At 61.0% G+C, this 15,835-nt stretch overlaps 1 protein-coding gene across 2 annotated transcripts; it reads left to right on the forward strand.

Annotated features, from left to right (window-relative positions):
- The first annotated feature begins 666 nt into the window (after positions 1-666).
- Positions 667-6,304, forward strand: BHLHE40 (basic helix-loop-helix family member e40). 2 transcript variants are annotated; one of them, XM_081106027.1, is made up of 6 exons: positions 832-1,178; positions 1,342-1,411; positions 1,679-1,786; positions 2,639-2,762; positions 4,015-4,435; positions 4,544-6,304. In XM_081106027.1, exons 1-6 carry the CDS (start codon positions 1,099-1,101, stop codon positions 4,869-4,871), a joined length of 1,131 nt encoding a protein of 376 aa, XP_080962153.1. In that variant the 5' UTR covers positions 832-1,098; the 3' UTR covers positions 4,872-6,304. The 2 variants fall into 2 exon arrangements, with proteins under 2 accessions (XP_080962152.1, XP_080962153.1); XM_081106026.1 differs by having other exon boundaries at positions 667-1,178; positions 4,015-6,304.
- The last annotated feature ends 9,531 nt before the right edge of the window (positions 6,305-15,835 follow it).

Raw genomic sequence — 15,835 nt, forward strand, 5'->3', positions numbered from 1 at the left:
GAGCGGGGGCGCCGCGCACACCCTCGGCGGTCAGGTGCGCGCAGCGTGCTCGCCGGCGGCCTCGGCTGCCCCTGCGCTTGGCCGCCAGCCCGCTTCCCATGGGGTGACATCCGCCCCGCCCCTCGGCCCCTCCCGCGGCGGGCGATTCCTGGACGCTGGGCAGCGGGGTGGGGGCAGGGAAGCCGGGACGGGAAGAAACCGCGGCCTCTGGGGAAGGCAGGGGGCCCGGCGACTCCCTCCGCTGCGCGCGGGCTCCTGCGAGCGGCGGGCGGGGCGGGAGGAAGCGGGCTGGGCCGAGGAGCGAGGGGATATTCCTCTCCCGCCTTGAGTCAGACGCTGGCGGATCCGTCCTCCCCCGTCCCTCCCGGGAGACGGGAACTTACTTCATTTCCCTGGGGCAGGTTCGCCCACGTTACCACCCACCCCCTGGCTCCCCTTCCAGCCTCGGCGCCCCCCCATAACCCCCCCCCCTCGCTGGGCAGGACCCAAGCTGCGCTGCCACCCCCTCTTCGGGGAAAGGCAGCCGCACCGCAGACACCTGGGGGCCCGGCCGGGGTGGGGGTGGGGGCCCCTCGCAGCCGCAAGAGCGTTGTCCAACACGTGAGGCTCATGTGATGAAGCCGGGGGAGGGCGGGCCGGGCGCTCCTTCCCTCCCCGGCAGCGGCCAGACGTGCCTGGAGTCACAGGGTAGAACACGTAGCTCCAACCCACCCACTCGCTCCCATTTAACCCAGCCCGCAGCCGCTCCATTACTCCGCGGCTCCCCCGCCCTCGCTGCCCCCCCCCCCCCCCGCGCTCCTCGCGCCTCCCCGCCCGCCCCACTTCTCATTCACTTGGCTCGCGCGGCGCAGAAGGCGCAGGGAGCACACACCGCCAGGCTGTGCGCAGCGCCGGAGCCAGCGGCCGCCGAGACCCCGTGCACGCCCCCAGCTGAAGCGAGCAACACCTCGCGGCCGCCGCTCCCGGCAGCCCGGCGCATTTCGGGGAGCTCGTCCCCAGAGGAAGCCCAGCCGAGAGGCTCCGAGGCGCCTCCAGGACTGCCCTCCCCCGGCGCTCGCCTGCAGACAGGAGCGCACAGTGGCCCCGGCTCGCCGTGCCATGGAGCGGATCCCCAGCGCGCAGCCGCCCCCCTCCTGCCTGCCCAAGGCACCGGGACTGGAGCCCGGGGACCTACCGGGGTAAGTGGGCACCCCTGGCCCCTCGGAGCCTCCACTCCAGCCCTACGTGCCGCACCGCTCTCGGCTCGGAGCAGTTCCGGGCGCACCCGGGGGTCCTTGCCCGCCAGGCTGTGCAGCCTGGGCGCACGCAAACTCACCACCCTCCTGGCCCCTCTCCCTGCAGGATGGATTTCGCCCAAATGTACCAAGTGTACAAGTCGAGGCGGGGAATAAAGCGGAGCGAAGACAGCAAGGTAAGATCCCCCTCGCCCCGGGGAGCCGCACGCAGCCCCAGCACGCGCTGAGTTTCCAAGAAAAGTTTTCTCACTCGGAGGCTGGAGGGGGGTCTGCCAGGTGCGGGCGCGGCGTCTCCCCCGAGCAGCGTGGAGGAGAAGGGGCAGGAGCGGGTGGCTCTGGGTGTGACTGCCGCGCTGCCCCGACTCTTCCCGAGCCGCGGGGTGGGGAAGAGAGGGCTGCTCGCCCGGCCTCCGGCGCCCACCGCCTCCCCGTGCGCCTTGCAGGAGACCTACAAACTGCCGCACCGGCTCATCGAGAAAAAGAGACGCGACCGGATTAACGAGTGCATCGCCCAGCTGAAGGACCTCCTGCCCGAACACCTCAAACTTACAGTAAGTGAGAGGCTGGCCGCGCTCCCAGCCGGCTCCCCGCCTGCAGGGCGGGGGTCACTCGCCGCCTGCAGGCCCCGCGGAGAACTGCAGAACCGAGGGCTGGGTCCCGGCTGGGCGCCTGTGTTTGGGGGTACCTTTGCCCAGGGCTGGGGTTTCCGGGTAGCCTCATGCCAATGAGTGAGAACCGCTCGGACTTCTCCAAGTTGGCGCCAACCCCAGCCCGCCTTCCCCTCCGTGAGTTTTAGACTTTCCCTTCTGATGGCGGATGTTCAGGGTTCCCGAGTTTTCTGAGCTGAGTGAACGACCAACACGCAGGTTTTATTTACCTGCTTTTTTTTTAAATAAGAGGACCCGTTTTGATGTGATTTTCATGTCCTGTCCTTTCTTGGCAGTAGCCAGTAGCTTACCAGCGGGGCAGCCTTTGGTTGGGGAAAGGAGAAAATAGTATTTGGGGAGGAAGCAGAAGCCGGGTGAGCTGGGCGTTAGGAGAGGGGGTCCTGGAAAGCCTCTTGCCGCCAGGGACGGCATTGCCTCCGGGACGACAGGCGGCAGAGGAACGTTAGCCTGGTCGGGAGGGAGGTCGCCCGGCCGCAGCTGCTGGAGAAACGGACCTGCCAGCGCCTTTGCCTCAGGTCGCGGCTCCTTCCAGGCGCCTCCGGGGACAGGGGCACTGTCTTCCTATTCTGTCACCAGGCGTATATATTTCCTTAATCTGTGCCTTTAAAATTAAACTCAGCCAACCAGGAAAGGCCCCCCCCCGCCCCCCGCCCTGCCCTAGACGTTTCTCATTGCTAATGAGTGTCCCAGAGGCAGGCCCTGTGAGCGCGCTGCTGACGCAGGCTCTTTCTGCAGACGCTGGGTCACCTGGAGAAGGCCGTGGTGCTTGAGCTCACCTTGAAGCACGTGAAAGCCCTGACGAACCTAATTGACCAGCAGCAGCAGAAGATCCTGGCCCTGCAGAGCGGGCTGCAAGCCGGTGAGTGCCCGTGCCTGGCCCGCATCTCCGGGGGCGCGGGGGCTGGCGGGGGCCGGGGAAGGGGGGGCTCCAGCACAGACAGAGCCTGGGGCCCAACCCCTGCTCTTAGGAACACTCCTGCCCCGCACAGCGCAAGCACATTCCCGCTGGGGGAGATGCCGGGTCAGCGTTCTCAGAGGTCGGGCTTTTCGAGTGGGCACGCCGCTGTGCAACCTGGCAGGGCGGCCTGGGGGTCAGATGGTCACTGGCTCCTGGGCATTTTGGCTTCGGAGTTTCTGGGTTCCGGGAGTTTCCCCCTTCCTCGTAAAATGCAAAGGTCCCTGGAATTCGCATGTGGGCGTTCACAGTCATTCCTTGGAGAAGGCGGCGCGGGCATGCCCCGTGTTTTCCTGGGTCTCTGCTTCCTCGTGGCTTGGTGTGTGGCAGGGCCCTGGCAGGGTGACAGCAGGAGTTTTTCCTGCATTTCATGTGGTTCCCTGAATAGCCACTAGGTATCTCGGCGAGTTGCGCAACCTAACGAAACTCCTGGCGTTTCATCATCCGGTGCTACTCGCCTCCCAGAGAATCACACTCACCCTCACCTTCCAACCTTCCCTATGCTATTCAGCCGGCTGGCCGGCGGGTGGGGGGGGGGGGGAGTCCTGCCCACTCCCTCATCCCATCCTTCTCCGCCCTCCTGCCGGGTGCCTCGCTGGAAACAGATACTCAAACCTGATTTCTCGAGGCTGTGGATCGAATACACAGCAAAGGATTCAAAGAGCCTGTCTGTTTACAGACGGCAGCGTGACTGTCGTGGGAATATGTCACTGCAAATTAGGTGACTTGAGGTGGCATCATTCCTTCATTCTTTCATTCCACGGCCATCTGGCCTCTGTCCGTCTTCCTGCGGTGACGCCGAGGTTGTGACCACGGACTCTCTGGGTTAGAAACACGCTCGGCTCCATGGCCGGGTCCCTTGTCCTGAGAAGTCAGGGACCACCTACACATTCCACCAGGGGGACACTGGCTCGCCTGTTATGACGGTCTGGTTCTCTGATGGATCTTATGCAGCCATTACACCCATGTGGTTTCGATTTGATTCCTTACATGTTTCAGGGCAGCCCGCATCGTCTCTGGCCGTGTTCCTTCTGGAGTTAGGAACACAGATGCCCGCGCGTGTTCGCAAACAGGGGAGCACCTGGCCTCGGGGGGCTGGTGTCCGGGTGAACCCCGGGGCCTTCTGAAATGCCTTCCTTCCTCCGTGTCCACCCAGGTGAGCTGTCGGGGAGGAACGCCGAGGCGGGGCAGGAGATGTTCTGCTCGGGCTTCCAGACCTGCGCCCGGGAGGTGCTGCAGTACCTGGCCGCGCACGAGCACACGCGCGACCTGAAGTCCTCGCAGCTCGTCGCCCACCTGCACCGCGTGGTCTCGGAGCTGCTGCAGGGCGGCGCCTCCCGGAAGGTGTCAGACCCGGCGCCCAAGGCCGCGGACTTCAAGGAGAAACCCAGCGCCCTGGCCAAAGGCTCCGAGGGCCCCGGCAAGAACTGCGTGCCCGTCATCCAGCGGACTTTCGCCCACTCGAGTGGGGAGCAGAGTGGCAGCGACACTGACACAGACAGCGGCTACGGAGGCGAGTCTGAGAAGGGCGACGTGCGCGGGGAGCAGCCGTACCTCAAAGGTGACCACGGACGCAGGTTCGCTGCCGGAGAACGGATCGGGGCCATTAAGCAAGAATCCGAAGAACCCCCCACGAAAAAGAGCAGGATGCAGCTCTCAGACGACGAAGGCCGCTTCCCCGGCAGCGACCTGATCGGCTCCCCGTTCCTGGGCCCGCACCCACACCAGCCCCCCTTTTGCCTGCCCTTCTATCTGATCCCGCCGTCAGCCACCGCCTACCTGCCCATGCTGGAGAAGTGCTGGTACCCGACGTCCGTGCCCCTGCTCTACTCAGGCCTCAACGCCTCCGCCGCAGCCCTCTCCAGCTTCATGAACCCGGACAAGATCTCGGGCCCCTTGCTCATGCCCCAGAGACTCCCTTCTCCCTTGCCATCGCACCCGGCCCTCGACTCCTCCGCCCTGCTCCAAGCCCTGAAGCAGATCCCCCCTTTAAACCTGGAAACCAAAGACTGAACTCTGTAGGGATCCTGCTGCTTCGCTTCCCATCCTCCCTTTCAAAAAAAAAAAAAGTGTGTTTGTGTGAGAGCAGGGCGACTGTTCCGGGGGGTGTGCCAGGTCGTCCGAGGCAGGGGGAGAAGAGCTGGGGGTGGGCGTGTGGGCTGTGTGTTGGTTTAGGACCTTGGGCCCCTTTGGGGCGCCATGAAGGATGGCCTGCCGCCAGCAGACTTGGGGGTTGTCGCAGGACCTCTGGGCTCGTCCCCACCCAGAGAATAACCTCTGGCTACCCGTCAGCTGGGTTTTCAAAAGCTTCCGAGGCTGGGTCTGTGAGTCAGTCTCCATTCTGGGATCGGGCCAGTGGCTTTGAGAAAAAAGGTACTTTCAAAAGAGGGCTTTCCAACGCGCAGTTCCCAGCCGGCTCCCCTGACCCCGCCCGCCTCCCTTGCACCCTGGCCGTGACTCACCGCGCAGGGAGAGGGCGGCCAGGCCCAGCTTTCCGCTAAGTGGCGAGATGGCCCGAGGGGCCTCGCACGATCACGATCATGATCGTGGTCTGGGGAGATTTCCGCAGGCCCGCTCCCCACCCTGCCTCTGCGGCAGGGAGAGCGCAGTTCCCTCCCCGGCTTTCGGGGTGATGGGCTGGCTGAGGAACTGAAAGAGCCTCAGACAAGCCCAGCTGCAGGGGTGTGGGCGCGGTCCCCGGGGGCCTCGGGCACCTGTTTCCAGGTCTCGCTGTCCAGGGAGCCACGCCAGGGTCTGAGAGATGCAGGCGCCTAAGTTCCCAGCGCCCCAAAGTGCATCAGGCTGCCTAACACAGCGCTACCTTCCACCAGCCAAGACTCAGTTTTTGGTTCTGGCCTAAAGCTCCTTGTAACCAAGCTTAGCTTCCTGAAGGCCTGCCTGAGCCTTTCACAAGACCCTTTCCGTAGCCTAATGCCCTCCCTGCCCCCCCCCCACCCTCACGCACACGCACCACCACCACCACCAGGGCACGTGGAGTCTCCTTCCGAGAAGGTTTCAAACCTCTGGGTCCAGGGGACCTGTCCCGGACTTGTCCAGCCAGGCCCGCACCAGCCCTGCATTTTCCAAATGCACGACGCTTGGCCGCCGACCGCGTTCTCACTCTTCCTTTCCCTGTTTTTATTTTGGTATCAAGTCGTTGCCTTTATTTGTAAAACGGTTATAAATATATATTATATAACTCTATTGAAGAGGAGACTTTCAGGTGTTTATTTGTATAACTACTTGATCTGCACCTCGAGGACAATGAATGTACTCCTGTTGCTGGAGAGAGGGCTGCGTCTCTTTTGCTCGGGGGAGAGGTACAGTGTTTATATTTCGGAGCCTTCCTGAAGGTGTGAGACTGTAAATATTTTTATCGATGAGTCGATGTTGAGTGGCTGTTTTAAAGGACTGAATAAAATCGCGCTCTTCCCGTGGAAGGGAAAGACGGTGTCTTGCATTTCTTAGAAGAACTCGATGGTGAGGTGTGGCTGGCCCCTGCCCTCTCCCAGTCTGAAGGCGGCGACTAGTTAGGTGACTAGTTAACCGCCGTGCCCTGCCGTTCGGCTTCACCCAGCCTTGTCTCCAGACACAAGGGGCCTAGTCAATGTCAGAGGCAAATATTTGCTGAAGTTTGGGGTTTTGCTTTTTAACTAACCTTTGCTAGAGGTTTATCATCACCTCATACTTCCTTCCACGGTTAAGCAAAAAAGGGCATCTCCCACCCCACGCCCCCTCCCCGGCCACCTTCCTTAGGACTTGGCAGAAAATCAAAGAATGGAACCGGGCCTCGGTGTCTGGGGAGCGTGGAGGAGGGCGGGCCGCGGGGGGAAGGTTTCGTACGTTCTGCGGCAGTGGTCACTGGCGCTGGGGTAGCCGGGGCCGCCTGAATGTTTCGAGTCCAGCAAGGTCTGATGGATTTGCCATATCCTGCCTTACCGCCGCTGAAGGCAACATCCCATAATTATTTTCTACATCCTTCCTGCGCTTCCTCTCCAGGGGCGTGTGTGTGAGCGCGAATGACTATCACTGTTCCTTCGTCAAGTGCTCTTTATAAAGGAAAACGTTCCCTGGGAAAAGAGGTGGGAAACGGCCGGGCCCAATGTCCGTGCCTCCCCCGTCACCCTCCCAGAGGCGTCCGATGCCTCAGATGCCAGTGCCTGGCTGGCCACGCTCCCACACGCCCCCGTCCCCCGCCCCCGTCCCGTCCTCCAGCCCTCCCTTGTCTGGGTTCCGGGCAGGGAACCCATGGCCCCAGGCCCCTGCGTAGCAGTCACCAGGCAGAGGCACCCCCTGCCACCATGAGTGTTGGCTCTAAGTGTCACCTTCCTGTCTCCTGTGAGCCAGCAGGCAACACGAGCGTGGCCTGGCTTGTGTGGGTCACAGCGGCGGGGTCTGAAGGCACAGGTGTCCCCAGACAGCTCGGTGCCCGGGCAGGAGCCCCGGCCAGGAGGTGGGAGGTGAACGGTGGGTGTCTGTCACGCCCGTGGCCACATGCCTGCCTTGGACTCGTAGCGTGAGGGTTCTGAGTGTCAGGTAGCAGACACATGGCAACCTGTCAGGCCTCCTCCTCCCGGCACCTGGGGGCCCGATCCGCCCCCGAGCGCCTCCATGAATCGCTCGGCCTTTTTATTCTGTATGTTTTAGGTAAAGACCTGAACAAGTCAGGTTTATCCTGGGCATGGAGCTCAGGGCGGAAACCACGACCACACTCGTTCTGCGTGCCCCCCTCTCCTGGGCCATGACTCAAGGGCTTGCTGTGGGGACAGAAGGAAGTGGTTGGAGCGACCTGCATTACAAAAAGTTTTGCGGGTTCAACACATAGTCAGCGGAGAAGCCCCCCCCCCCCCCAACACCGGCGCCTGCCCGTCACACGCCCCTGGAGCGGCAGCTGTAGTCCCTCTGCCTCCTCCTGCTTCTGTCTGCCCTTGACCTTCCTCCAGCCGAGCTGAGCGGGTTCCAAGCGTCTCCGAGGGAGGTGGGGACAAAGAGGACCTCTGTTGGAAAAGGGGTGTGTGCGTGTGAGGGGGTGAAGCTCTGGTTTGGGGCCCAGGAGAGGTGGGGGGGGGCGAAGGGAGTGGGAGGAGGCGAGGGAGCGCAGGCTGGGGCTCTGGCCGCGTTCAGACAGGGCGTGCTCTCCGCCCGCCGGGATGGTCTCACCCAGCGCTGACCTGCCTCGCCTGTTGACACAACTTCACGTTTCCGACTGCAGCCTTTCATGTGCGGCCCGCGGCTAAATGCGGCTGCCGGTTCCTGGAAGCAGACGTGCCTGGCATCGCGTCAGCAGAAACCTGATCCCCGGGGAAGCTGGGCACGGCTGCGGGATCGCTGGGCCCCCAGAATAGGGCCTGGCAGCGGTGCCGGCAGCACCCGCTCGCACCCAGCAGGGGGGAATCCGGGCGCTCACCCCGCAAGGCAGGGGCGGGGCAGGGAACTGGATTTAGGCAGGGCCTGGGACAAGGGCCTAATGAACTAGAAGCTAGCAGCTTCCCACGGTCATTGCTCATTACTGAAGCCTGACAGCCCAGCAGTACCATGAGAGGTGCTCACTATTGTCATTCACAAATAAAAGCAGGCGCAGAGAGGGCAGGGCGTGTGCCCAACGGCACACAGCTTTCGAGTCACTGGACCATGAATGGGATGGTGAGTGTGTTGGACTGTAGCTCTCCGTGAGATGCAAGTAAAGGCTTTCACAGAATCCGGCTGTTAATGATAATAATAATAATAATACAAATACCGAGACAACCGCTAGCACGACTGACAGCAAACACAGCGGCAGCACTTACTCCCTGCCAAGCACGTGTCACAGCCCTGCACATAGTCACTCACTCTCCACAGCCGCTCACGAGGCCGATGGATCCGTGTTCCCCTGGCGTCCGGTCACACAGCCCCAGCCCCGCACTGGAGTGGAAACCTGGGTGCTTTGGCTGCAGAGTCTACATGCCCAGCTCCAGAGCCGCACTGCCCTTCTCACCAAAGAGCCGTCACAGTCGCACTAAGAATAGTAAAAGCAGCGACGGGCACAAGGGACGCTGCCGCGTTTGAACGCGTTTCCTCTGCCCGGCAGCTGTGAAGGGCGAATGTTCGTTCACAAGCGCATTTTCCGGATGAGAAAGCGGGAGGTCAGCGAGGGGGGCGCCTCCCCCGAGGCCACACGCGTGGGAAGGACGGTGCCCCCGCTTCCAAGCCGAGCTGTGGCGATGCCGGGCTCAGATGGGTGTGATCTCATTTAATCCTCCCGGTAGCCCCTGGGTGCACTGAAGAGGCCAAAGCTCGGAGTGAAATTCTTTGCCCAACTCTTTTTTTTTTAATCTTTTAATATATCTTTTCATTGTTTTCAGAGAGGAAGGGAGAGGGAGAGAGAGAAACATCAAAGATGAGAGAGAATCATGGATCAGCTGCCTCCTGCACTGCGCCCCCTACTGGGGATTGAGCTCAAAACCCGCACACGTGCTCTTAACCAGAATCGACCCTTCAGTCCGCAGGCCGATGCTTTATCCACTGAGCCACACCAGCCAGGGCTGACCAACTCTTTATTTGCTTCCTTACAAATACCATCCCAGGGTCAAAAGATGGGCCCTTTCTCCCACTCAAGAATTAACAGGGCAGGACTATCCCAGCAGGAGGGGGGAGGGGGGTGGTGCTGCAGGGTTACTGTGCTGAGAATGAGAATCTGGTTGGTGGAAATTCCATGTCAAAGTCGGGGGGGGGGGGGGCACTGCTCTTCTCATCTCCTAGGGTTAGGAGAGACGGGGAGGGGCCTGGGGCAGCCGCTACACGAGGACCTGGGATGGGCAGTTCTCAGGGAGGGGAACCCAAGGAGAGAGGGGGAGGCGGGGAGGGGGGTGGGAGATGGAGACTGAGTTTCAGGCGACCCCCAGGAAGGGAACCTGGGTGGGTGAGTGGGGACACCAGGCCTGCAGCCCTGGTGCTCCCCCAGCCCACCCGCCCCGGCCCAGCCTCCGCTCTGGCAGGTCCCCGCTCGCTCTGGCGGGTGAGGGCAACGCAGGCGGCCGGCACGGGGAGCAGGGCCAGCTCTCTCCTGGGCCCGGCTCCCCCCGCGAGGCTCCCAGAGACCGCGTGTGTCGAGTTCCCGAGTGGTTTCATATCAATACTGTGTTCACCGGATCGGTGTGTTCTCCGGAGACCAGAGGTCCCTGCGCCACGTGGGGGGGGGGGGGGGGCCGGGCTTCTCACCGCCTCTGAGCGGCTTCCTCTCGCTCTGTCCTGGGCATTGCTGGGGTTTGAACAGCAGGCCCGTGGCTACTAACCATCGCAGACAGACGTGCGGGACAGCGCCCAACGGCAGCCCCCGCCCCAGGCACAGCCGTCACCTTACCCGCCTCTGTCCCGGTCCCAGAGGGAGGCTGAGGCCACTCAGAGCCCCCACCCCCACCCGTTTATCCCAGGCCATCTGTTTGGCCCGAGGACCGTGGAACATGAGCCGGGAGAAGCCTCTCCCATTGGCCGAGGAAGCCGCCGGCACCGCCATCCAGTCTTGTGATGGGACTGGATGTGGGCCCAGGGGTTCCTTCCACTATCCACGGCCCCTCCCTCCCTGGAGGCATCTGAGCAGACACCCAGGTGGGGTGTCAGGCGGAGTCACCTGAGGCTGCGGCCACCGCGATGGGACCGCAGCCTGCGCTACACCTGTCCCCGGCCTGCGCCCCACCCTCCGCCGCCTGGGAGAGGGCGAGGGAGGAAACGTGCGCTTGCTTATTGTTGGGAGAATGGAGGCATTTTTGAAACCTCCTTACGGATGGTGTACAGAGGCAGAAGTTACACCAGCGGTTCCCAACCTGTGGGTCGCAACCCCTTTGGGGGTCGAACGACCCTTTCACAGGGGTCGCCTAAGACCATCGGAAAACACATATATAATTACGTATTGTTTTGGTGATTAATCACTATGCTTTCATTATGTTCAATTTGTAACAATGAAATTGGGGGTCACCACAACATGAGGAACTATATTAAAGGGTCGCGGCATTAGGAAGGTTGAGAACCACTGAGTTATGCAAATGGGGAAGATGAAGGAAACAGTCCATTTCCGGGGGGGGGGGGGGGGATTGTGTGTTTTGTAAAGCTTTTATTAAAATATCTTATTATTTGTATCTTTTTTTTACTACAAAAGGACACAGAAACAATAAGAAGAAAAACAGCCGTGTTTAAAAATGGGCAGAGGGTCTGAACAGACATTTCTCTCAAGAAGATCCACTAGAGGCCGAGACTCACGTGGAGATGCTCAGCCACGTTAGTCATCAGATGCAAATGGAGCCGCAGGGAGGCACCGCTTCCCGCCCACGGGGAGGCTGCCACGAAGAAAAACAAACCGGAAAAGAAGCGTGGACGCGCCCGGGAGATCTGGGACCCTCAGGCGCAGCCGGTGGGAACGGAAGGGGCTCGGTTGCTGTGGAGACGGCGTGGCGGTGCCTCAGAAAGTTCAACCGCATCCCCGGTCACCCTGCAGCCCCACTCCCAGGGACCCCAGCGAGCACAGGGACACGCGTGCTCGCCACAGCCCCGTGGTCACGGATGAAACAGCCAACATGTTCGCCTGCAGATGAACAGAAAAGCAAAATGTGCCCTCTCTGGACAAGAGGCTAAACAGAAACCAGGGCCGGCCGGCGTGGCCCAGGGGCTGAGCGTTGACTGTGAACCAGGAGGTCACGGTTCGACTCCTGGTCAGGGCGCATGCCCGGTTTCGGGCTCCATCCCCAGTGTGGGGCGTGCAGGAGGCAGCCGATCCATGCTTCTCTCTCCTCACTGAGGTTCTCTCTTCCTCTCTGAAATCAATAAAAAATGCATTTGTTAAAATAAAAACACAGAGAGATGAGGTACGGGCGCGTGCTTCCACAGGGATGAACCTCAACAACGTGATGCTCAATAGAAGCCAGACGCACAGTCACACTCCCAGCGCTGGGGTTGCTGGGTCGGCAGCGTGGGCACCTGTCTTCCCAGCGGCTGTCGCCAGACTGCTGGCCACCGGGCTGTGCTGGTTCCCATTCCTTAGCAATCCAGGAGGGCTGCCTGGCTGGGAGGCAGTTTGCAAGACACGTCGGAAGTCTTGGAGCACGTGCATCGGGTTTGCAACGGTGAAGTGAACTCCAAGGACGGTCAGCTCTGTGCCGCTCTTAGTAAAGAAATAAAAAATAAAAAAATAAATGAAAGTCAGAAAAATGGCCTAGAAGAGCCGGTTGAGTAGGTTATGGTATGCGTAAGTGCCGGAATGCCCAATAGTCCCGATCATGTGGGGAAAGGATGTTCATTACTTATTTATTTACTGTTGAGGGGGGGAAGGGAGGTCACAAAGCATCTTCGGAACGATGCGACTTTTTAAATAAAGAATAACGGGCCTCCGCCCCAGTCGCCTCTCCGGTAAAATGGGTTCAGTGATAGCAGCTCACGGGGTTGTCATGGGGATGAATGGGTTAAAGTGTCCCGGATGCTGAGACCAGGGTCCCGCGCAGAGGAAGGAGGACGCGGTGTGGCAGGCTTGGCTAAGATCCTGTCGTCATCATCGTCATCGTTGTTGTTGTTGTTGTTATTATTATTAATGATATTATACTTGCACAATGCAACACCGTTTTAACCGTCTAAGCAGGACGTAGAGTTACTGTTCCTTTGAGAATTTTTGCTTTTCTATATTTTCTTTTCTTCTTCTTCTTTTTTTTTTTTTTTTACAAGGAACACGCGTTGTCTCTGTGATATGTATTGTATCGCGAAGGGCTAAGACCAGGACAGGGATGGACTCCCGGGACAGTCTTGGAAACCTGTACCAGCAGAGCCCAGGAGAGGAGCGGGGGAGAGAGGCCAGGGCTTTGGGGGTTGCCAGCTCAGCCCTGGGCGGGGCCAGTCCTACCCACCAGGAAGAGGGCAACGCCCTCCAGGAGGCGAATGAAAGGCGGGGGGTTCCCCCTGCCCACAGGCCCAGGCTCTTAGCAGGGACTTGAACAAGCAGAGGGATGACAAACGGTGCTAATCCACTGGGCAGCCCAGGAGGGTCTTAAGAGGGGCTCAGACTCATTCACGGCCGGGCGCCTGGTTCCCAGCCTGGGACGGAGCAGCAATTCGGTGGATGTTTCCTGAAAGAACCGGCGGATCTAGGCTCTGCCGTGTGACCCTGGCAGCATTCCTGCACTTTCCCGAGACTCCGTTTCCTCCCTCAGCAGATGGGGTCTGAGTGACCTGGTGGAGACTGTGTGAGGAGGGACAGGAAAAGCTGTATGTGGAGCCGGTGGCACCCAGGCCACGTCAGGGCCATGCAGGTGCGCGAGCACTTGTTGAATAAATGAATGAAAAGCGGAGTGGCCCCAGGGCTTATTCTCGCTAGAGTGTAAATGACTGATGTGCCCTTCCTTCCTAAGAGAGGTCTTGCAGGGGGTAAAGGGAGAAGCTGGAAGCGATCTAGTATGTATGGCAGACTCTGCTGAGGGCTGTGCTAGGCACCCTGCATACATCATCTTGTGAAATCTCCACGTGACACACAGCGAAATTGAGACTCGGGGAGATCGAGTGACTTCCCTGAGGCCACACAGCAAGCAGATGGCACAGCCAGCACTTAAACCGATGTGTGACTTAAAGTCTTGCTGAAGAGCCCGGGATGCCAACCTGGACAACCTGTGAGGAGGCACGAGGGTCCAGGGAGTCCGTGGAGACGAACTCCGTGCTCTGTGGCCGGTGCTGAGTTACCCATTGGGCAGACGCCGTGCCCAGGGCCCTAGGAAAGCAGGCCCCGCTCCCTTCCACCCCCTCAAACAGAAAATCAAGACCTTATGGGTTTCCCTCCATCTATTCTAAATTTAGCGTTGTTTTCTGTTTGCATTTCCGAGGGGGACAGAGACCAGAACATTCCTGCCTTTTCCCCTCACCCCCACACCCCCCCACCCCGGCCTGTCTAGACCGCCCCAGCCCCTGCTGTGCCAGGCCCCACGGGAGTCCGGGAGTCCCAGGGGACCGAGGGCAGGGCCCCCCCCCCCCAGCAGGCACCACCCCCCGGCTCCCTGCAGGGCTCCCTGCCCTGACCCGCTCTCACGGACCAGCCTCAGACAAGGCGCTCACTGTCCAGGCGTGTTCCCAGCCACCGCGCCGGCCGGCCCGGGCCTGCGGCAATGACTCAGCCTTCACTGGGGAAAACGCCGTGACTGGCCTGCAAGTCACTTTTTCCAGCTGGGCCTCGCCGTGGGCAGGGTGTCGAGAGGCCTGCTCTTCACCCTTTGACGCTCGCTGCCCATAGGCCGGGGTGGGGGGGGAGGGGGGAGGGGGGGGCGGAGGCCTGGGAAGTGTGGGGGCTGGAATTCCGGGGGGCAGGTTGATTTGCTTCAGTTGAGTCAGAAGAAGAGGCCTGGATGCGTCTACCTGGTCCCCCAGCCTCTCCCGGGAAAGGACCCACCACAAAGTTTCAATCTGCATCCTCTCCACGCGCTGCGGGGGGGGGGAGGCCCCACCAGGCCGTGCTGTGACCTCTCACAGGCCGGCAGGCACAGCGCCTGGGGCCTGGAGCCTGGGGCACACTTGGCCCCCTGCCAACCAGAGTGAGTTCCCTGAAAGGCAATGCTCCCTGGGGCGCTGCTACCTTCCGTGAACCTGCCCCCGCCCCCGCCCCCCAGCTCGATGCCTGGGGTCCGGTTTCAGCCGTTCACTGACTCCCCTCCGCCGCCCCTGTCCCCGAGGTTGGCAGAACCTTCCCTACACAGGGAGCCTCCTAGTGCTGGGTGGGAGGGAGAGGTGGCAACCATTAGTCAAAGGCTGGTGAGGGTGGGGGTGCCCTGGGTGGGGTGGCCCTGGGTGGGGTGCTCTGGGTGGGGTGGCCCTGGGCAGGGTGGCCCTGGACGGGGTGCTCTGGGTGGGGTGGCCCTGGGTGGACCCTGCAGCACTTTCTCTGCAGCAAACCCCAGCCTCTGGGCTCTGGGCTCTGGCTTAGAACTCATCTCCATCTCTGATGAGCTGTCTCCCCATCAGTGGCTCATTGGTCAGGCAGCGAGGACACGGTACACAGGACAGTCCCAGGCCTGTCCTCGTGCAGCGGGGAGCCTGGGGGGGCATAGGTGCTCAGCAGATAATCACCCATGTGGCAACCACAGCAAGCATGGGGGTGGGCAAGGGGGCCGGGTGCGGCCTGGGGGGTGCCCGGATGGCTGGCCGCAGATGGGGAGGAGCAGGAGCAGTTATCTGGTTGGGTTGGGGAAGGGTGAGGATGATGTGTGTCCTGAGTTGAACTCTAGGCCCCCCAAAAAAGAAGCTGAAGCCCTAACACCCCAATACCTCTGAGTGTGACCTCATTTGGAAATAGAGGCCCTGGGGGGATGGCCTCATTCACAGGACCGGGGTCCTTATCAGAAGGGGGGTTTGCACCGAGAGTGCACCCAGGGAAAGGCCACGTGAGTGCGGAGGCAGAGGTCCCAGGGGGACACCCGTATCCGTGAGCCAGACGCAGGCCCAGCTCCTGGAGCGGAAAAGGCCCGGACCCAGGCTCCCCGAGGCCTCCAGGAACCAACCTGCCGACGCCTGCATCTCAGACCCGAGACCCGCGTTACTGCCCTTTAAGTCCCCTGTCTGTGGTCCTTCGTGACAGTAACCCCAGCAAGCAAGCAGAGTTCTAGACGGAACCGCAAATGGGAAAGGCGCGGAGGGCGGGTCTGAGAAACAAGGCTGGAATGCAGTCTGGTCCCTTTATCTCTAGTGAGAGGGAAGTGGGCCGGTGCTGGGCGCCCCAGGCCACAATAAATATAATAAAAATAATAACCACCATGAAGATGCAGCAAATGGATGAGATGAGCCTGGGAGGCAGGAAGTGCCTGGGCTGTTGGAGATGAGGCCTGGAGCCTGTCTCCCTGGGAGAGTCGTCGGAAACCACGGGCAGGGACCCTAGCCTAACTCCGGGACCGCGGGCAGATGCTGTTGGTCTCGTACCCGAGTTTTTCCATTCTCTTTATTTATTTTTAAAATTGATTTCAGAGAGCAAGGGAGAGAGAGAGAGA

Source organism: Myotis nattereri (assembly GCF_964212035.1).
Source record: "Myotis nattereri genome assembly, chromosome: 14".
In the NCBI taxonomy this organism is placed as follows: domain Eukaryota; kingdom Metazoa; phylum Chordata; class Mammalia; order Chiroptera; family Vespertilionidae; genus Myotis; species Myotis nattereri.